The 23,071-nt window shown below is 40.2% G+C and overlaps 2 protein-coding genes across 8 annotated transcripts in view; one reads left to right on the plus strand and one right to left on the minus strand.

Moving 5' to 3' along the window:
* The window catches only part of greb1l (GREB1 like retinoic acid receptor coactivator), a 45,781-nt gene extending 35,290 nt beyond the window's left edge, over positions 1–10,491 (minus strand). For 5 of the 6 annotated variants that reach the window (XM_036005243.1, XM_036005242.1, XM_036005241.1 and 2 more), the window contains exon 1: positions 10,322–10,491. The gene's annotated coding sequence lies outside the window, so the exon portion shown is untranslated. The remainder of the gene's footprint in view (positions 1–10,321) is intronic. The other variant, XM_036005238.1, reaches the window with a different exon arrangement.
* Positions 10,492–11,644: 1,153 nt separating this feature from the next.
* rock1 (Rho-associated, coiled-coil containing protein kinase 1) overlaps positions 11,645–23,071 on the plus strand; it is a 34,766-nt gene continuing 23,339 nt past the window's right edge. For both annotated transcript variants that reach the window (XM_031294458.2, XM_031294459.2), the window contains exon 1: positions 11,645–12,526. In XM_031294458.2, coding sequence (XP_031150318.1) covers positions 12,434–12,526 — 93 coding nt within the window. In that variant the 5' untranslated portion in view covers positions 11,645–12,433. The remainder of the gene's footprint in view (positions 12,527–23,071) is intronic.

Consider the following 23,071-nt stretch of genomic DNA (forward strand, 5'->3'; position numbering starts at 1 on the left):
AAGAGATCTGTTGTGTTTATCAGGCGTCCAGAGAGAGACCAACCTTTCACAACAGGACCTCTCCTTTCTTTTCCTTCCTGAAAAAAGTCTCAGCCACCTTGAATCCATTTGAGTGACGCCGTGACAAAGAGGCTTTTCAGTGTCCCGACGAAGGAGCCTCCTCCAAAACTTCCTTACCGGGCGATCAGCTGTATCCATCATGTCCCTCTTCCTGACCCCAGGCGGCATTGCTGCATCAGCAGCACCCCACCCCCGTTACCACCCTTACTCTCTTTGCCACATCCCCTTCATTACCGCCCCCTCTTCAGATTAATAAGCACCAGGTTGCCCACGGTGACAGGACCCACACTTAAATCCTATCAGTCCTCCTTACTGCAGCAAGAGCCACGGCATCAGCAGGACTCTTTTCTTGTCTTAATGGGACAATGGAAGCACAGCAATCCTTTGTTGAGGGCATGACCCCACACACAAACCTTGCTGATGAGAAAAAGTGACAGTAAACCTATTCAGGCCTAGTGCAATGATCCCTCTGAGAGATGTGATACTTTACCAACTGGCAGATGTGTCAGTTAAGACAGGGCATCTTTGTCAATGTGGGGTACCAGGCAGACATAATGGTTAATACGGAAATCAGGTGCAAAGTGATCGACATTTTAAATAAATATGTTCAAATGTGTTCCTTCTTCAGCCAGGGTGCTGAAGTGCTGATAAGTGGCCCATTACAAAGTGAATTTCAAAATGTCCCTACTTATCAGTCTTATCAGTCAGGCACCAAAACATTAGAAGTGATATTTATCATACTTAAGCACAGAGCAAGTACATGATTACATGCAGGAAAAATGTCTCAGGTCGGACTCGAACCCTGGACCTTGTGTGTCAAGGTATACACCTCCATATATGTGCATCTGCTCTATCAACTGAGCTAACCCGGCCACTAGACAATCTTCTTTAATCAACGCCAGCACAGCAAGACAGTGGAGCCACCCAACTTCACTCTTTCAGCTTAATCAGACTCTCAGCTCTACTGTTACACCCTCTGCAACAGTCTAAACATAATAAAGTGGAATTAATCCAACGTAAATATATATAATGGCCACAGTGTATTATGTTGGCATAAATGAGTCAGGGTCAATTTAAAGGAATAGTTTGCCATTGCCATTTATTGCAGAGACACAGACAAGAAGATCAAAACATCTGTTTCTCCCTACAGTGACTAAGGATGCATTCTGTACTGCTAAGTCCACAGAAAGAAGACAAAAAAGGCATTAACACAGACTAAATGGATAACCATACTACCAGCATAGCCAAGTATAGTTAAAGCATTCATATCTTGGCCCTGCTCTTCTTATTATATGGTAAAAACACAGAGAGAGATTTTTTAAAAGGTAAATATGTACTGTATTCTGAACGTTTCTTATCAAAGCATGAAGCTGAGATTCTGGATGTTTTGTGGACAGATAAGATACAGATGCGTGACAAATTAAAGGGAGAACTGACATTAAGTGTCTGATTAAGGTATTAGAGATCAAAACTGCAGCAACACTTGTAGTATATAGAACCGCTTCATTGTAAGACCGACACTCCCTGACCCTGCATTCACACTGACTGCGTTGGCAGTCACACGGTGCAGCGAAAATGCAGGTCTGCCCATTCATTTTGAATAGGGGTAGTGTGTTTAGGCTGACTGTTTCCTGCAACAACAAAGCACAGCCCCTATGTCTCTTTTCTTCGCGGCCTTCAAGTGCGGTCAGAAATGACGAGATCTATAAACAATCCTTAGGAAAACAGTAATTGCGAAATATATAGTCTACTTGTGCTACATTGGTGGGTTAAAGAACACAGCAGGACGTCACACAAATGGGCCATTTCAGTGACACTCCCACCGCCGCACAGCCATGCGGAAAATCGCTGGATCTTCTTTTGCTTGTGTGAATGGGTCCTGATGAAGGCCACAAGCCAAAATGCATCGGTCTTACAATAAAGTTGTTCTATGTGTTGCTGAAATTTTTTTTAAAATCTTTTTAGACTTCTTTCCCCTCTCCATGCAACTTGGAAGTAGGTGAAGTTGTGCCACCCTCTAAGATTAAAGTTGTTAGACCACGTGCCCTTGAGAAAAGCTGCAACGCTCCTTAGCACAGTCTCTGGAAATCGGCTGCAGGGATGAACACCAATCTCCCAAAAGATATTCTTTTTTTTGCTGTTTTAATGACGGTGGAAAGTACTGCCTAACGCACTGCTCCAAAATCTCCTAACAGTAATTCAACTGGACTGAGATCAGGTAATTACAACGGTAGTTGTTATTCATCGCATTTACTCATGCGTTTCTTGTATTTTGTCACCTGTCTGTGTACTGTTTTAAGAAAAGGACTGAATGCAAATAAATGACTATATGACATGAGCCACATATGTAGAAAGCACACACACCCCCACACACATCTGTCTTCTTTTTAGCCAACGCTTCAATTGACATGTCACAAATGACACACACACACCTGGTTTCATTGGATAAGAAAAATGCTAATCTGTGTTTTAATGCTATTGATTTTATCAGCAAGGCAATACACAGATCTACAGACAAAATCAATAAAGAAGTCCTAATTTTCATTACTCTTCCATACTTTACATTTTTCCTGGTTGGGCTTGAGTTGCAAATGTGCACACAAAAAATAAAAAGAGAGAGAGAGAGAGCGAGAGAGAGAGAGAGAGAGAGAGAGAGAGAGAGAGAGAGAGAGAGAGAATGACCTCCCTGCCACAGAGGACCGGGTCTTGGTCACCGTAGCCTTGGATAGCCTGAGACAGCCTATGGAAAAGCCTTCTGCTACAGACAGCCATCTCCCCCACAAATCCTGGCAGCATCAACACACGCTGACCTTGTGTTTCAATATGAAGAGGGAGGGAGAGTCAGAGAGAGTGAATGGCCTGTTTTGGATGGTGTTTGTGCATCTGTGTGTGTGTGTGTGTGTGTGTGTGTGTGTGCAGAGAGATTTTGGGACAATATATGTGGGCAAAGGCAATGATGCTGCTGTGGTGATGTGGGAAATCTGGCTACAAGCCTGAGTGTTTCCACCTGTTGTTAGCACACATCCTGCCACTTCCAAACAACAATACCAAGATACACAACACTGCAGGATATTTCATTATTTGTAACTTATTTAATACAATTAATTTAATCATCAACCGTATGTGACGGGTCTACAATTTACCAAGGCTGACATTAGACTTTTGCTCATGAAAACAGTTCAAAACAACTCAAAAGGAGCGTGAAAGAAAGGCAAGGGTACACATACATTTTGCACATCTGTCCTATCTCAGTATACCTCAGTCATCTAACTTATATTAGTTATGGCATGTAATGCAAAACAAAGCCTTTCTGAAAGTGTTTCAGCTGGCACGGATTAAAAGCACAATACAGGTAAAATAATAAATGAAGAGGATGGTCACTGATGTGTCTAACTGCCACGTTAATCAATAGATAGAAACCCAATATTGTGATGAATTATTCAAGCATCGTATTCCTTTGCAAAATAATCTGACACTTGTAGCAAAGGTCAAAACAATGAAATTCAACCTAAAACACATTAACTTCCCATCTGCACTTTGATCTAGTCTGTGGCACACACTGTACTCTTTAAAAAGAACATGTAAGCATTTTTGGCTGCAGGTACTGTTCCACTGGGGTTGGCATCTTTGCCCAGGAGGGGGGCGGAGGGGAAACAGCAGTACACCCTGTGAGAACACACTGTTCCACAACAGTACAGTGCAATAATGGATTCTCAGCTGGAGGCTTTCCAGGTTTCAATGGAAAGAATGAGGATATATTATTACAAAGAGCTCTCCACGGAGACACATGCACACTTTGCTCTTCATCGTGATACATTGATATAGTGGAGCCAGCGAAAATCTAAGAGATTGATCCAAAAAAAAGAAGGAACACCGTAGACATGAGATAAGCACTTCATGCCAGAATCCTGCTGTGATGCGATGCAAGATGCAAGGACTCAAGTGTCGGGTTATTAACCTCATTTGTTTATTACGGCTGCAAATGAAAGAGTTTAACTCAAGGAACAAAAGACTGAAATTCCTCCTTCACCTTGACATGCCATCACTCCCCTGCAAACACACACACACACACACACACACACACACACACACACACACACACACACACACACACACACACACACACACACACACACACACACACACACACACACACACACACACACACACACACACACACACACACAGGCTTAATGGCCACCCTTTGACTTTGCTCCGGACACGCTTCCCGACGAACGACTTGGGGGACTTGGAGCGAGAAAATGAGCCCAATGGAGTACAGATTTGGAGCGTACAACTATTTAAGCTTTGTATTTAGATAGCTTTACAAATACTTTGTAACAGTGCCATGAAAAGAGTTGTATGAATAGGAATAAGTAATATTAATGTTATAGAAAATGAGGGCTTACCAGTAAATAAACTAGGGAATGGATGAATGGGTTCATTGAGTCATTCACTTAGTCAATCAGGAGATCCATCGGTGACAGATAAGAACCTGCCATGCATGTCAGAATCAGAGATAACTAACAGGACAACAGGAAGTGCCATCTACTGGGGTCATGTTCCACTCATGGATAAATGCACACACACACACACACACACACACACACACACACACACACACACACACACACACACACACACACACACACACACACACACACACACACACACACACAATTAGCATCCCAAGCCTCTCTTGCAACAAAGAGCAGGATGTTCAGGCCAGTCTTTTTGGCTGTACTCCTACATATTGCATGTCCTACCTTCCTGACTCTAAGTTCCAATCATCCATCACTAAAAGCCACATTCTACGGCTGTGAGAAAGAAAGGCATTTTTTTCTTTAGCTTAGAGGAATTTCATCCTCACAGGTTTCCCTTTCCCCTTCTGAGTAGGCCATTAAAGCATTGGCGTGAAGTAGACTCACGCCCAGAGCACAAATTCATGGCCAGACATATATGGACAAAATGTTTGTTCTGAATTAAGAGGTAATGACTCTTCAGATAGTATGTTCAATTCAAAAACTTTCATGGTAAATGTATATAGCACTTTTCTAACTTAATGGACAAAGTGCTTTACAAGTTTGCCTCTCAAACTCTCTCCAAAAAACACTCCCATAGGTTGTTTGTTCAAGCCGCAATTACAACTCATATTAATGTTTATAGTGGCAGCGGCCTCTAGTGTCCAACTAACAAACGGAACAAACAGAGCTACGTCAAGTTCAGTGTCACGTGCGTAACCGGAAGTGAAGTAACGTCTGATTCTAACCCAAACCACTAAAACTGCGACCATTTCACAACGTTAACGATGCGTTTAAAACCGTGGCCTTTACGTCCTCTGGTTTAGATATTTGAATGGAAAACGCTGTTGTGGGTCGTATTACAGGGTAAGAATAAATAATCTACAGTATATGGTTTGGGGGACTTGTTCACGTAGAGTAGTAACTTTACAGTAACACAATTCAAATACAAGGGAATGTTGCTCAACCGAGCTATGAAGTTGATGAGTGTGAGGTAACCACATGCAACGTCTGAGCTAATATAACAAGAGCAAGGAGCAATAAGACTATGGGTTAAATGTGTAGTAGCTTTTAAAATAAATTCAATTCAATTCCATCTCATGTTTAAAATGTGCTTTTTTCACTATGCTATCTGTTTATTGCAATGCCCAAGTGTATTGCTCAACAGCTACACAGCTAGTTTTAAACAATAAAACAAGAATGAAGTAAAATAATTGTTCCGGTTCCTGCAGGTGAAACTAAGATATAACAGCTTATAGTGGAGGGCTTTGAGGAGGAAGCCCCACCCCCACCAGGGGATCAATGCACATAAATGGAAGAGGTCACAGACCTTTGACATCTCCTTTCAGCCGGGGGAGGGGCAAAGGCCTTTGTCAGATTGGCTTCAATGATCCAATTGTTGACTGTCATGCACCTTCATACAGTACATACAGTTTGTGTCACATTGTCCTCCACCCTGCACACACTCCACCCTTACTGTGTGTCCATCCACTAAGCTGTCCAGCTACAAGTGTGAGGGTGAATTAAAAAAATGTTGCTCTGTATGTCACTTTCTGTCTGCATCCAGCTGCCTTGTTTCACTCATCATCACCCCCACATCTGTTTTAACCTCTTCTCCCATCTCTTCCCCTCCTCAGCCTCCCCATGCTCTACAGACCTTATCTGCACTTTTCCCTCCCTCCTCTTTTATGCTGCATTTTTGAAGAGAGATTTGATCATTTTAAAAGGCCAAAGCAGGAGAAGATGACCACTTTCTAAGATACTTTGATGCATTTTGCTCCATGGAAACAATATTAGACAAGACAGCAAGAAGCAAAACATTACATAAATCTTTTATTCTGATTTAGGTAAAATGAGTGGTTCAACACACACAATTACAGCAAACTGTTTAAATGACTGCTTTTGAATAATATAACTTACATGAAGCTCTGACTCCCCGCTACAGACAGAAAAACACAACCCTGGCACTACCATTACAGTCTGTGAATATTTGTCTCTCTTTTATACACACCATCAGTGAACACGATGTTCCTGCCATTCTTGACCCTCAATAAAAAAGGACAGGTTAAAAGTTTACTGGCATCCTTGCTGAACACATTTGGCTCTGCAGATCAGCAAGGAGATGTTTTTCTTTTATTTTATTCTGACATTTCTTGAAAACAGCCATTAAACAGTTCAGCCGATATCTGATATGCAACGTCCTCGCTGTGGTAATAACCTAATTCTATCTATTCTGTTTAGATTTTGAGCAGCCTGCATAACTTAACGGAATGATTGTGACTTACATTAGACACTGTTACTACTATAGCAATACAGATATCTTGCTAGGTGGTTAAATGAATACACAAATAGAGATAAGAGACCTGGGATTGAATTTTAAAAAGGTACTTCTACTTCACTACATTTAATTGGGAAATTATGTACTTTTTACTCCACTACATTTATTTGACAGCTAAAGATAGTTACTTTGCAGCTTAATGTTTTACACACAAAATATATGATCTATATATAGAATATACTGCATTCTTACAGATTATAGACAACAGTATATAAAGCAGTTAGAATTAGCAACATTAAAATGCTGCTCAGATACTAATGCAACTGTATTAATATTTAAATAATATGATATGTAGTAATTTAACAGTCACAGAGGGCAATTTTTAAATAATAAAAAAAAAAAAATACTTTTACATTTAGTTGATAACACTTATGCACTTTTACTTCATTAGTACAATTTTGAATACAGGCCTTTTACTGGTAAAGGAGCATTTTTACACTGCTACTTTTAAAAGAAGATGTCTTCCATTAATATTAGTATTATTTTTTTTTTATTATTATTATAGTATTTGATTATCTACTTTGAGATCATAGAGTGTGTTTTAATGACACCATTATCTCTCCATGATAACATAAGCATGTGACAAAAAGGGAAAATTTGATTTGGTCTGCCCTCTGTCTCAGTAGTTTGATGAATGACGGCTATTTTGAGGACCACCTGGTTTGTGGGTCGTGTCACATCACGCTTAGAAAAGTGTGAAACAATAGCACTGATCTCTCTAGTTGGGATTTAGTCGCTTGTACCATCTGTACTCAGCCCACGATCACTCAGAAGTACCTCTGAAAAGATCAAGAGAAGCATCTGTCTGCATCACTGACTAGTCCCAGTGGTGTTTGTGTGATTAAATTTGTATTGTGAATGATATGTGAGGGTGCGTCATTGATCAATATTTAAAATGATATGTTTCTGGAGCTGGCTGAAGCCATGGCAGAAACTGGAACCTCTTTAATACTGACTGGATTGATAATCAATTGTTATGTACGGCTTTTTGTTATGACAGCAAACACAAAGCCGAGTGACTATTCACACACTAGTTTGTCATAACAGAGAGCGATAATTAGCGTGAATGAAAAGTGTTGGGTTTCAAATGAACATGCATCTTCTTTTTTCCCCCAGAAAATAAACACAAACGCTGAGGGCCAACTGAGCAAACACAGGGCATAAACAGAAAAAGAGTAGATGTGCTCAAAATGAAAGTGAGGGAATAATGAGAGAACATAAATCAATCTGTTACCCTGGTGACAAATTACCTTATGTACAAATGTGAGATGTGTGAAATGACACTGTGAATGATGCAAAAAATAGAGAGCGAACCATTGACACAAAAAAGATAATAGGTTCACAAAACAGCATGCTAAAAATATGAATACTTATTTTAATGAGGGCATCTTTTGAGGGATGATCCATAACTAGATTGCTTAATTTTTTGTAGGTAGGCTATATCTCAATTTGGTTGATTATACTGTAACGGCTAAAAGTGTACTTTTTTGCTGAACAAGGAGATAACCTGCATGCGTTTTTCTCATCAATGACATACTGAAAGGTTAAAGCTATTTTCGATATGAGTTTACAAAAAAATCTCCGGTGAAAAGGGAAATAATGAATGAGGGTCAGACAGATTTTAGGAACAAATTTCTGTTTTCAAAACTATATCCAGCTGACTGCCATATTACTCATGTTTGAGAAATAAAAGGTTAAGATGCCACAATCACAAAGAAAACGCCCACCGCCAGACCTCAAAGACTCACGGACTTCACAAAGCAACATGGAAGATGTCTCCTTCAAGGCTAAAGAGAGAAACCTTTTCGAGCGCAGGAGTGGTGTCACGGGGACCTTACTTATCTCCTCCCAGATTAACTCCCAATTGTTCCCCGGGAACAAAGACATACAGGGAGGAAACCAGCCCCCCAAGGGCCAGATGGTCAGCGTTCAGAGCCCCCTGACCCCTCCAGCCCTTGCCCTCTCTGACAGGGCTGTGTGTGCTCTAGGTGAGACAGGCCACCCAGCGAATTCTCAATCCACACTCCTCGTACAGAGCATGTACTCACGTGACACTGTACCTGTCTGACGTAAATTATGTTTCTTTTTAGTCCATTTTCACAGGATGTTTAGTTGCAGAAGACAACCATTAATGTCAAAAATGACAAATCTGCAGTTAATGGCAACAATCAGGCTTTTATACATTTCTAATCATGGATACAAATATTTGAAAGCTCAAAAATGTGAATTCCTGCTCCCGGCCTATAAATTGTTCGAAAATAAAAATGCAGCTTTAACATGAAAAGTGGCTGTTCAGTATTTAACATTACAGTTGCAGTATCATCAGTAAGCTCGCTGCATGTGGTAAAATGAACTACTCTGCTGTAGTTTGTATGATCTTGTAATGTGCACTGTAATTATCATTAGCTCTAATTATATTTTGAAAGTAAATACTTGGGAGACTGCAGACAGGAGGAATGCAACCTTTGGGACATAAAACATGAGGAATGGCAGATTAGATGCAGTCAAGACGGACTGGTCTGCCTGTAATTACAATGACAAACCACCAAAAACATCTCGTTGTGCTGGTTATCTGATGGGACTTTATCTAAGCTGCTGAAGCCTGTTTCAACACTGAGCCTTAGGCCAACTGTAACAGTATTCAACAGACAAACATGTAAATTAGTGGCCTAGTTCAAGATATATCCAACTTGACATGACTTTGTTAACAACTATTTATCAGCAGCAGTGACATTTTTTAAAAATTGAATAATTATATGATACAATCTAGTTTTAGCAGCACAGACATCATTGATCTACAATTCTTTAAATAGGCTACCCATAAGATAAATTATTTGACTGCTGATCTAAAATAAAGTTTCACTGGACTTATTTTCTGTTACAAAAGTTAAAGTTCCACACTATCGTTCACATTACACTGCAAGACATGTTAATTACTAAACGTCAATCGGCGACGTAGGTCGGTTCCACACATTTGGGCCTTGACAGTCACTAGCCTACATTAGTCAATGCGTGTTAAATGTGTGCGGATATAATGGAGCAAATAATGAAGAAAAGAAATGGTTTAAAAATATATATATTAATGCAGTATTTCTGAGCATGCAAACTTACTGAAATACTTTGCTTATGATTTAAGTATACATAAGTGCCTCTCGTTAAATATTTAAATTACTTCTTTCCTATAATACACACTAGTTTCTTCTTCACTGCTGAAACTAACTTTAAGCCGTTTAAGCTGTTTCAGCCCCAGTGACTCGACCCCATGTTTCAGGGCGACCATCCCCCGGAGAGCGTTACCAGCCTGATCCTGTTTGTGATCACTAACATGCTTTCTTGTGACATGTGATTTTTTTTTTTTTAGGCAAGTGTGAGGATACAGAAAAGCAGCACCATGCACGCCTACCTTTATCCGCACGAAAACGCGTTACACGGCCATGTCCACGTAGAATCGGGTCTGTGTGTTTAAAACTGCGTTCCTGGCTTGAACGCTAGAACACCGCCACCAGTCCACTGCTGCTGCTCTGGTCTCTCTGCCCTGCCACAGCTGATCTGCGGGAGCCGCCAAGTGACGTCACGAAATCAAATTACCGTACGTAGCCTGCCGTTTGGTTCAGTTCAGCTTGTTGCTCCGAGGAACCAAAGGATCACAAAATGAATGGTTTACGTCACAAACGTAGGCTAACCCGTTAAGATAACTAGCAAATTAACCAGTTAAATTACTAGGCTAGACTAAATTAAGTTTAAATGTGCAGGAAGGAGGAGGTCGCAGAGTCAGGCGTTAGTTATTAATATTACAATATTAGGCTACATTATAACCTAGGCCTATATGAAATATTCCACTATACGTTATAGGCTACTGCGATTTTAAAGCAACAGAAACAGTCCACCTCACGAAGTCATGGACAGACAGCAAAAATGACTGAATTAGGAAAGAAATTAAATAAATAAATAGGCCTAGACAAAATAAATAAATCAAACATGCAAACAAAGTTAAAACAGAAGTATGAATCATTAATTCACTGATATAGGGTATAGGATACCTGCATACATAGCCTACATACATACATGTATGTATGTATGTATGCATAGCGTACATTTATGGTCTCTCAGGTTAAAACATCTCCCTCTGCTGACAGAAATAAAGAACTGATCCATTGAGTCAAGGCCTCTCAAGTTCCTGAACACAAGTGAGTTGAGTTCTCACCATAAAAGTTGTACAATACTGCCCTCTGTTGAGTGAGTGAAAAGAAGGAAAGGAGAAAGAAAGAACTAAAACCTCTTTTTAAAGTATGCCTGACATTTGATTCGATTCTTGGTGTTAACATGCGAAAGTCCTAAAGTTAACAGTTATTATGTAGCAAGCATTTCTAAAAAAACAAAAAGTGCAGCCTTTGCAACAGATAGACCTAGATAAATAGATAGCCTAGATTGACAGACAGACCATAATCATATATATATATATATATATATATATATATATATATATATATACCAACAAGCATCAGTAACTCATGTGGATAATTTCAGTCACTGAATATAATAGAACATTTTAACTTCTGGAAAGCTTAAAAATATTAATTACCGTATATTATGTTTTTCTTCTCCCTCTGATGTTATTGTTTTATGTTTACATTGTAACATTTAGGAACCGCAACACGTTGCCATCATGGATGTATATAAGTCTGAACTCTTTGAATGCGCCTCGACAGGGCGCATGCGCAGTACTTGACATTTTGAAGTTGCTTCTCCGGGGTGTTTGAACAGGAAGGCGGACATGTTGGTCAGGCTGTGGGAGAAAATCGGGCATAGTCTGCTGTTTTTTTCCGAGAACTAACACACTTTTAAATCCGATTTATATGCCTTCGATCTGAGAGATAAAGCAGTGTGGACGGGAAATAGTCGACAATCAATGACAACGCACGGGATGCAGCGGAAGGACCGCCGTTAAATGTTGTAACGACTCCGTGTTTAAACTGATCGAAATTTGGAAGAAGCAGAAGTTTTTTTCCCACCACTTCTACTTTTGAGCTGTCAGAATCTATTGTCGTTTTCTGCAAGGGCCTGGCACAGTATGGCAACGGACATGGACTAACCTTTCCACGAACTGTGCTTTTCAAATTGACATTACATTTAACTTTTAATTGCCATTTGTTCGGATGCACCAACATTTTAAGCTCTTATCCTCAGTGGCATCCTGCGGAGGCTGACTAATCTGTCGCCGCATTTATCTTTTGCCACTGAAGTTGTTTGTCACTCATACTGGGAAAACATCTTTCGACTCTGAAAATGTGGCTTTTGTACATTCAACGCAATCTTAAACGTTTCATCGTCTGTGAAAGCTCGAGGAGAACGATGTATTTTCTTTGAAGTGCTGTGGTGTAAAGTTCACACGAAGAAAGGAACATTTGGCTAGCTAGCTACCGCTGGCTGCTAAAGCTAGCTAGCCAGCCTCCTGCCTCGCCAGTGAGCTGTTTTTGTTCACAACCCAACATCGGGGCTGAGTTTAACAGCAAAAATGTCTGCTGGGGAAAGTGTGGCGGCTCGATTTGACAAAATCGATGCCATGTTGAAGGACCCAAAGTCAGAAATAAACACGGATTGTCTCCTGGTAAGTTTGTAGCGTGCTAGCTGGCTCGGTAGCTAGCGAGTCAACCATTCGGGGTCAGTCTAACGTTAACGTTACCCCTTGGAGCAGAAATTCTTTCCGAGACCAACAAGTCGTCTCACTTGTCACTGAAGGAATGTGCTGATATTGACGCAGACAGGCCAGTTTGCCTCACATACTTCACACAACACCTGTTTGTGATCGTATATATTAATTTAGTTGTCTTTACGAAAAGGCAACAATCAGCAGTTTGAAACTCTGGTATCCTACATTCATAAACTCGCAGCCAAAACAATGTGGTGTTTAGTGGTGATGTACTGTCAGTACTTGATAAACTAGCTTCAATAACGTATTAAAAAGCAATGGTAACTGAACGAGACTGACATATGACAACGTTTCTGTTCACCACAATGCAGACAGACTTTGTCAGATAATTTTTTGGTAAGGCCAGTTAAAACAAACCATGTTAATAGATCTGATCAACTGTATGGGTTTCCGTGCCACCAATTACAAACTGATAACGCTTTGTGATGTGACAAGTGTGCTTTTCTTAGATCACAAGGAAGTGGGTGGTTAGGTGTGCTATTTTGTCTAGATTTACTTATCTAAGCTTCATTTGAAGTGATAGGCTGCATGCAAGCCTGTTGTAACCTGCAGGCCCCCAGCTGCATCAGTACACCTGCTTGCTGGCTATTGCTTCCTGTCTATGGGCGACAACTTATGATGTGACTCCTTTCTGAAGAAGGCGGCTGCTGCCACGTGCTAAACCCTAAATCAACACCTTTTTATAGGTTTGTATTACATGCGGCAATCCCAGGAACTGACTCACCATATGGTGGATGCCAAGGGGATGCTGTTGTGTCAAGTGTGTGTTGATATCAGGATGCTTTCAGCTTGAATGACAGTCGCACTGAGCGTTTTCGCGGATTTGGTTCTGAATGACTCATGGGAGCAGTTGTGCTGTTTTATTGTGATTAAACCAAAATTCATGTGGGTAATTTGCGTGAATTTTCAGGGATTGGCCTTGGCACCAACATTTTCTGTTTTGCAGGTATGACTGAGTTTACACTTAGGGTTCACTAGGTTACTAGGAATTAAGAATGATTGGTAGCTCTGAGTCTGCATGTACAGTAGTTTCATTGTAATTCATTCAGGTAGTAGTTCCATTGTAACTCATTCAGGTGGTGTTCACATTCAGTCATTACTCTTTGATTAATGACTCCTGTATCTTGATTGTATGAAGATACAGGATGTATTGGCATACAGACTGACTTGCCAAGCAAAGGAACATCAGGCAGTTTGTTTTGGGAACGGGGCTTGTCCTAATACCCCACCCACTTGCAGTGTTTGTGTATAGGGTGCTGTAGATAGAGCTTTCTTTTGAAAAGAAAACTTGCTTAGTCTCTGTGACCTCCCATCCTGTTTCAGAAAGAGGCAATTAAACTCACCTAAAAGTGCACACGCTCTGCATTTTTAATGGCAAAAAGCTGTGGGGACTGTTCCTGCTGGCAGCCATACACACAAGGGTGTTGTTCCTCTTTTTTTCCCCTTTCTGCAATCTTGCCTGATCAATGAATGGAGGCCTTTTTTGCTGAGGCTCTCACTGCCACCATGCAACTCCACCCACAGCTTAATAAAATTCCATGCTAATCAAATAACCTCTTGTCTTTGACTGGCCTGGAGTTCCCTGTCTGTCCCAAAGCCATTCTGCACGTCTGGAGAGAGTTGAGACCAGGCAGGCAGCTCTGAGGTAGCTGGGTGTGGGCTCTTCTTTCTACCCATAAACCAAAATTATGTGGACTGAAGACTCATGTTTCTGAAGGCTGTGAATCAGGACATTTAACTCATAAAGCAGCCAACATGCTTGGCTATGAGTAATAGGTTCCGTCAGAATGCACAATGCAAGCCTTTTACTGGCCATGTTTCTGTACCTGAGTCTTTGAGCTGGCATTGCTTTGCGTCTGAAATGTAGCACTGTTGGACTTGGATTTTTCCCATAGAAGCCTGGTCTGTGTTGTGTGATGGTGACATTTGGCCTGCACCCTACAACTCAGCTCTGGGCTGGCCTGTTGAGCACAGTATTCCAACTCTGTCGCCCTTATCGTCACCCCCTAAATAAATCCTGCTTGGAGAGAAGAGCGCCTTATCTGGATGGGCTGCCCCCTCCCTAATCATTGTTCTCTAGGCAGTCCTCGAGAGCCAATCTGAACAGACAGAATTCCTGACATGATGATGTGACAGCTTACTGACATTAAGGGGTCTGTCTGAGCTTTGTCCATATGTGTTTTTCAGTTGGCAACAATCATGTTATCAATTAATATGGATTGAACACGTTCACCTTAGTTGGATTCTCTAAAAGTTTGCATAGAGGAAATGGTGTGCCATATATCAAATATTGAATTGAAAGTCTCTAGTTGCTTTTTCACTTTCAGTGGTAGTCTGTACTTATTTGGTAAATTCGAATGGTTGAGTTGATATGTTGGAACTTGTCTTGCAAGGGCCTTATCTATCTATCTATCTATCTATCTATCTATCTATCTATCTATCTATCATCTTACTTTAACACTTGGGGTGCATTGGCTTCTGTGTTTTGATCCCTTTTTCATCTGCTATTTGGACTCTAAATCTGTAATAAGAGTAATTACAGGAAACTGCAAGGCTAGTAAACCAGAGTTGTAGACAGTGATTGACTGTGTGAATGCTGCATCTACATGTTAGGATGGATGCTAGTCTAACATTGCCAGACCTGTCTCCACAGCACTGTGGAGTAAGGTCTAGCTACACCACAGATACATTCTGGGATAGGAGGAGAATAGGCTCTGGGTTGTTTACATTTCTTTAAACCAATCAGTCGTCTTGGGCGGCGCTAAGTTCTGGACACAGCAACGGTGGCTCTGCAAAAAAGTCTGGGAAGGAAGGAACCTGTTTTGGTGGAACATACGTACCCCACAAAAGGAAACGGCTCATAAAATATGAAGAATATGATGAAGTTAACTGTTCACACAATACAGTAACATGAGCTATTTAAATTAACTGGATACATGGTTAAACGTAATTTGCTCTTACCAGTATATCGTCGTCTGTACTTCATCCACAGCAATTCCGCCAATCTGTCCCAAAATGTCCCCGTTATATAGTATGCCATAAACACATTCTTTGTAAATCTTTATAATCATTCACCAAAGGAACCAAGCAGGTCTGCCTTGTTGCAGGATCCAAATTTTCTTCAAAACCTGCCATTTTCCATGTAGCTTCCTAGCTCAAAGTTTGTTTCCTGTAGCAAATGCATTTTGAGATTGGCAACACACAGAGAGCAAAGCCCCATTGCACCAGGCTTTATCCTGGAAATGTACTTCCGTTGATCCAGACTAGGGTGAATGCTGTTCATTTAAGCAATTTTAGAATATTAGTCGAATAAGCTGAAGTTGCTAAATCAACAACACTGTAAGTGTTACAGTTCACGTCGTAGGCTGCTGTGATACAAAAGGCAAAATGAGCTTTGTGCTCATATATGCATTTCAATGTCAATCTATTGTACCTATGAGCCAATTTACAGATGAAGAAATGCTACATTAAATGAGTGATATAATTAATGTGCTAAAAATCACATTTCCAGGTTAAAACCTGCCAGTATTTGCCACTCAAATTATATTTTGTCCCAATATTTATGTTGACTAATTGAAGGTGTTATTACTTGTAACACCATGATAACTATACGGTGCTGTTTGTCAAAGAAGCTATGGAGTAAAAATTACTAGTGTGAAACATTTTACTTCTTTATGTTCATTTTTTGTTCTTTCACCTCCGTTTACTGTCCCGTTGCCACAGTCAGAATGTGGCATGGTTTTCAATTTAAGCAAAACTCAGCCCAATTCTCACATTTTAGGCATTCAAAGGAAACTATCTTATAACAAACCCTGGGTCTACAGATGGTGGCTGTGGCCATGAAGGACTTTTGTACAGGCATAGCGACAGTTTTCAGTCACAACTGCCTTAGAGAGCCATGAGAATGATTTGTAGAACCATTTTACTGGTATGCCTCCTAATTGCCTTGCATAGTCAATCTGCTATGGCCTAACTTGAGTAACAGCCAGTAAGAGTACAGTCAATCCTTGTCTTGCCTATGTAGAGTGCCTACCCTTGTTCTCGCGACCTTTGCCTTTTAATGGACGAATCTTACCTGCAAGGTGTTGTCAGCACTGATAGTGCAGCTATGGTCTGTATTTGGTTCTAGACTTAGACAGTTCTGCAGAAGAAGATGATTGTCATTAATACACTTCATTACATTTTTTACAAGGTGAGCGCAGTACTTTTTTACTTGACATACAGTATAACCCAGAGATTTAGTCAAATCAAATTATTGAACCTATTTTCTGTAACTTAGATCCCCCATTATTATTTAAAGGACCATCTGGTGGTTTTCTATTTTTAAGCTTGTTAAATTGCGTACACTTTGCTTATACTTTTTTTTTATAAGATTTTAGATTGATATACCTTCCAGGCACCCATTGTTTTCAGGTTTTGCCAGTGTAGTTTAGTCACCGCCTCAACAAAGAGTGTGTAGCATGATGACCTTTAATGCTAAGTTAAGGTTTTAGCATATATAGCATTATATATAAACCAATTTATGAATATTGAGGCAGATAATAATATGTAATAATATTGTTATATGCCCAACCTTGTTATTGTCAGATGGTAATGCAGCTGCCAGGAGACACTGATTTGGACACTCATACTGTAGTCGTGGACGTCGCAGCATCCTTGAATGCACCACCATTTTTTGCAAAATGGTCCCTGCTCACAGCTACGTTGTACCCTGCAAAGCTAATGTACAATAACTCTGATAAAAAGTGACTACGTTTTAATTGTGGTGGATTACGGATTTCAGCCATGCTATAATTTTCATAGCTAAAATATAGAAAACTACTAGTTTGGTCAATTTCATGATAAATTAATAGTCTTCTTGAGTTGAAAAACATGTATTTGTGGTAACAGTTATTGTCACCATTTGATCCATCCCTATTGTCAGAAAGGTTCAGTGCTGTCAGTTGTAAACTGCTCTCCTCAGCTATTCAGCTACGGGAACAACAATTGGCTGAGCTATTTGTAGCTCTGCATACCCTCAACTGACTGATTATGTGCAGGAATGCATACTAAAATGATCCAGTCTTTTAATAATGGAACACTGTCTCCTTTGATTTACCCATTAAACTTTACAGCCTCCTGATTTTCTTTCATCTTATGTCTTAAGGGCTACAGCCCCAGTTACTTACGAAGGACTGTGCAGCCCTTGTCCAGTGAAGGTGGTCGACATAAACTGAGTTGATGTTTAATAAGATGGTTATTTGTTGGGGCGAGGTCAGAAATCCTGGGCAGAGCAGGCGGGACAGTAGAGTTTTGCTTAAGAATCCAGAGCTCAGTCAGTGGGAACACGTGAGTGTTCTCCACTGTTGGAATAACTCAATTATATTTTGACATGAAAGCATTTGTGACAGTGATTCTCGCTCACTGGGACCTCCATAAGGAAATGGAATGCCCCTGTTTTGCCACCCCTGGGTTCACTGTCAGTGCCATTTATCCCGTAGAGTTGTTAGATATGCAGTCTTTCTAGTAGGGGTGTGCAAAAAAAAAAAGATTCATATTCGAATCGCGATTCAAGCTCTACCGATTGAAAATCGATTCACAGAATTCCAAAAATCGATTTATATTTTAAAATATTGTATGTTTTTGCAATGTTTTTAATTGTATGTCTACTGCAATCACATGGGAAAAGTAATTACATTTACATACTGTGAATCGTTTTTTGAATCGAGAATCGTTTTTGAATCAAATCGATTTTGAATCGAATCGTGAGCCTAAAAATCAATATTGAATCGTGACATTTTCTGAATCGTGCACCCCTACTTTCTAGGTAAGTGGGATTTTCTGTCAGTAGATATTATAGTACAGCAAGCGTAAAGCAAAAGGAGTTTGGACCAAAAACTTTGAAAAATGAAATTAATCTCTTAGTGATACCAAATTGATAAATCTCATATCAGATGGATATGTATATATCCGTTTCTATCTGACGGCCTGTAGCTGAAAGTTAGCAGTGAGGAAGCAATATCGTGTTGCATGCTGTGAACGGCTTTATTGGTTTGTACGATCATTTGTTTACAATGGAACTGCCTTTATTTGCATGGCAAATTGAATGGCTGTCTGCACAATTACTCACATGTGGAAAGCATATTGTCTTAAAGAGGTGGCAGAAAAGGAAGTGAGAAGTAGGGCTCGACTTAGGCCAGTCCACATGCCTTGTGCTGGCATGCAGAAAGGGATGATGTGGCTGAGTCTCCATGGAAATTTTAACTCAGACTTTAATGTCTGGAAAAGAGCTTGTGTCTTGTGTGTGGATTTCTCTCCCCTAAAGCTTAAAGAAATAATTGCCATATGTAATGTCAACCACTGGCTTGTGCGTTTTGGATAGGCCATAACTATAGTTTTTTTTTTTTTTTTTTTTTAACATAATTACCACTTTTCATTATTAGGGTGATGAGATGGTTTTTTAAACATTATTTAGTAATCCCAGGGATGTGTCGCCCTCTGGCTGAAGCAGCATCAGCAGATATAGGATAGCATAGAGTCCTGCAAGCTCTGGTTTGGTTTCCCAGCAATTTTTCCCAAGACTACATAGTGGACTGGTACCACCCAATGCTTTTTGCACTGTGATTTTTATGCATGGTTTTGCTTAGTGTCTAATAGGGTAGATTGTTAGAGTATTATGTATATTCTATTTTAACAGTACATATTCTCACTAACTTTTTAGAGTTGATTAATATTGTCTTATGCTCTCGGGCTTTCCCTACACTAATTGAGGATATCTCAGAGGCTAAAGGCTAGATCCACGACCACAGGTCCGCATACATTTCATATTTAGATTGTATTACTATTTATCTGCTCAAGTGCAGCATTTTCTTTTCCATTTTATGCTGCACATTTTTATCATTGATGCCATTTTTCCTTCTGTTTGCCTGGCAAGCAGACAGAAACTCCTGAGCCCTTTGAAATTTCAGTTGCAATAAGTGCAGTAGAGGTGCTTATCTAGGAACAGTTTCACCTCTGGAAATGCCTCTGAATTACTAGCTAAGAAGGAGTTTTGTGCTTTGTTAGTTATCCTGGACCATCAGCCTCATATTTGTTAGCCTAGTCTGAAGCTGATTTTGGGCTGAGCCATGTCTGTGCTACTGGCTGCATCATCTGGCCCAATGGCAGAGTGGTCAATGTTGTTTTTATGAGCAAATGCAGGGGTTGCTCAATATTGCAGATAAAATGTACTGATACACTGATGTGTGAGGCATTCAGACCTCTTAGTGTTGGCCAATATGACTATACACGGTGATACAATATACATTTGTCTTCAGGTAGAGATTTTGCCATACTGTTTGTACTGTTGTACCTATCACTTACCTATCAACTCTGGGTGGATTGTAGGTAGTCACTGAGCAGTGCCACATTATGGCAATAATGGATTTTTCCATCAGTGTCAGGTTAGTATTTTCCCTAGGATTCTTTCCAGCAGTGGTGCTAAAGTGCGTGAGTTTTTTTTTTTGCAGCGTCAGAATATTTTGCACGTTCGCTGACACGAGAAGGGCCTTTTTAATAGGGATGTAACGATACACTCGACTCACGAGTCGAATCACGATTGTTTTAACAGAATGAACTGCAGAAATATGACTGAAAAATATTACTTTATTTTTATAAACTGTGCAAAACAACAGATGTGTGCTCTTATCAAAAGTGGCACTGGAATTGTATTTTATCTTAAATAGCAAAAAATAAATAAACGTTAAAAAAAAAAAACGGCTTGTTTATTGCTTAGGCCATATGGTCAAATTTAAATTATTTATTTAAATTGCAATAACGTCTTTCATCAGTCATTTGCTGTTAAACAACAAAAAGAAGAAACACTTGAAGGCAGAAGGGTATTTTACAGCAACATTGAATGCAACAGAAGCTTACAGAGCGGGACTTGAACGTAGCATAAAGTCCCGTCTCTGTTGTATACAGCGGCAGTGGCCATGCTGTCTCAAAGTGCAGCTAGTCTGTGTCTTTAGCTGCAGACTGTTGTACATCCCGGTGTTGGAATCCTTTCTAGTGAAGTACAGTCACACTTAACACCGTTTAGATAGTCAGCATTTTAACCATGTTTAAGCCAGCTAACGTTACTAGCTAACGGCAGGCTAACGGTACCTGCTGTGTAATGTTAGCTAGCGTCACGCCCCTGTTTCTAAATTGCATCACGATTCATTTTTTTTATCTCAACCGTTTGTAATCTTAACACATTTAAATTGATTTTTAACCGATTCACGATGCATCGTTGCATCCCTATATTTTAATAAAATGCTTCAAGACTTCTTGCCTCTCCTCCTCCTGTCCTTTTACTCTGCCTCTTTTCTCTCTCTTGTCCTCCTCTCAACCCTTTTTCCATACTTCCCTGCCTCACCAGTACTACTTGTCCTGTCTAATAATGAATACATAAAGTAAAGTACTTGATTTAGCAACCTACATGAATGAAATCAGATAATTCATGCTAGGCATTTTCACAGTGACAAAATACCTGCCTCCCCTCCTGGTTTATCATGACCATCATCAGCCTTTCTTTTCCTTACCAGCCAGTTTACCAAACTCAAAAAATAAGCACTAACTGCACTTTTGAACGACCAATGACCAATAACAGACTGCTAAATGGTGGCAATGTCTAGGAGTGTTTCGATCTACAATCTTCACTTGCCCCCAACTCTGGCTGCTTAAAGTAGAGCTGGCACGTTTATTGCGTTCAGGGAGATTTTTATATAGTAGGGGTGCTTATCATTTAGCAGCGGCACTTAATTCATGAATAGGTTTAACTGATTTACCAGAAAATCTTCTATATCCCTATATATTGATATCATAAAAAACTGCATGTATCTTTCCATGAGGATAGCTGACACTTCAGCAGAGATGCAAATGCTGCGATTCAAACCTGGAATAGTTGCTGCTCACACACCCAGAGCTACACACTCTTACTGCTTCAGATTGCTAATTTGATGTTGTACAGTTTTTTAAAAAGATTTTTTTTTATCTGCTTTGTTCTATTTATAATAATTGGTTCTTTTTTATGCTACAGTGTTTCACTGACTAAACCTGGTTCTTTCGTCACACTGGTGTTTCAGTAGGAGACTCTTAGCATGGCTGTCTTTCAATTTTTCTTTGTTTTTTCCTTCATTTGTTCTACTATTGGACTAGCCAGCCCCACATGCACCAGCCCTCCACTCCCTCCCCTTTTCCGTCATAGTGTTAGGCACTAGTGCTGATTGAAAAAAGGCTCACTGTGTGACTCTTTACTTGGGATGGATTTTTTTTTTCCTCCCTTCACTTTTTGTTGAGAACTTGTTTGGCCACATACCTAAAATAGCTCTCTGACGTGTACAGTCCTGTTAAGGAATGTTACTGTGGCTGTCCAGAGTTCTCTGTGGCAGGAAGTTATGCAAACGTGCATTGCTGAGCACAGAGCCTTGTGATTAGGGTCCTGAAGGACTCAGTTCTTCAGCTTTTTTTTCTCAATGCAGGCTGGTTGGATACTGTATGGCCAACAAGACCTCCTTTTTTCCCCCCAGCCTATGGTCTGTCTTGTGAAAATGTTCCTTCCTGAAATTTTTTTTTTTTTTTTTACGCAGATGATGGCTCTCAGCTCAGCTAGTATGTTGATCACAACTTAACCCTCTCATTTATTTCCCACATTCTGTCTATGTTGCTTTTGTTATTCCCACCAGCCATTCTTCACCTCTCATTTGTCCTTTACCCCTCCCATCTGCCTTCTTCCCTGCTTCCACCCATCCTGCAGGGCTCTTGCTTGTTTTATGTCTCATGGAGTGGGGTGGGGTGTGTGTGTGTGTGTGTGTGGTGGGGGTGGTGACCGCCACTGCTGAGCAGAAGCAGCAGAGTTACTTAAGAGGATACCTTGCCTTGTCTGAGCTGATGATTCACCATGTGTCGTCATTGTTTTGCTCAGAGATGCAAAAAGGAATCCTCTGACTATTTTAACAGAACATCATTCACAATACAGGACTGACCAGATTTTTGCTATGATAGTGAGTTCAGAGAATGATGTTGCCTATGTCAACAAGTGCAATAAAGTCGTTTATTTTATGTATTATGGGCAGATCAGCTGTAATATGTATCTCTGGCCCTTTGAAGAAAGAAACTGTAGGCTAGGTGACCCATGGGAAAGTGTCAGAAGATGCTCAGTGTTAGCATCTGGCTCACACCCGCTAGAGGGAATGCATAACTGTATGTGGTGTTCAAGTGCTCAAGTGCATGTCTTCTCTCAGCCATTCTGGATTATGGAAGATTAGATTAAATCCTGCCAGTAGCATTTATGCTCCTGCCTAGCCAGAGGCAATCTGGCTCGTGCTGTATGTTTGTAGCTCTTGGAATTCCAATATTGTAGCTATTGCATCATAATTTAAAATGGGAATTTACTGCACATTTTATTTATAGACACCATCATTCTTATTCCCGTTTTTACAA

This window comes from Sander lucioperca, chromosome 9 (genome assembly GCF_008315115.2).
Source record: "Sander lucioperca isolate FBNREF2018 chromosome 9, SLUC_FBN_1.2, whole genome shotgun sequence".
NCBI lineage: Eukaryota > Metazoa > Chordata > Actinopteri > Perciformes > Percidae > Sander > Sander lucioperca.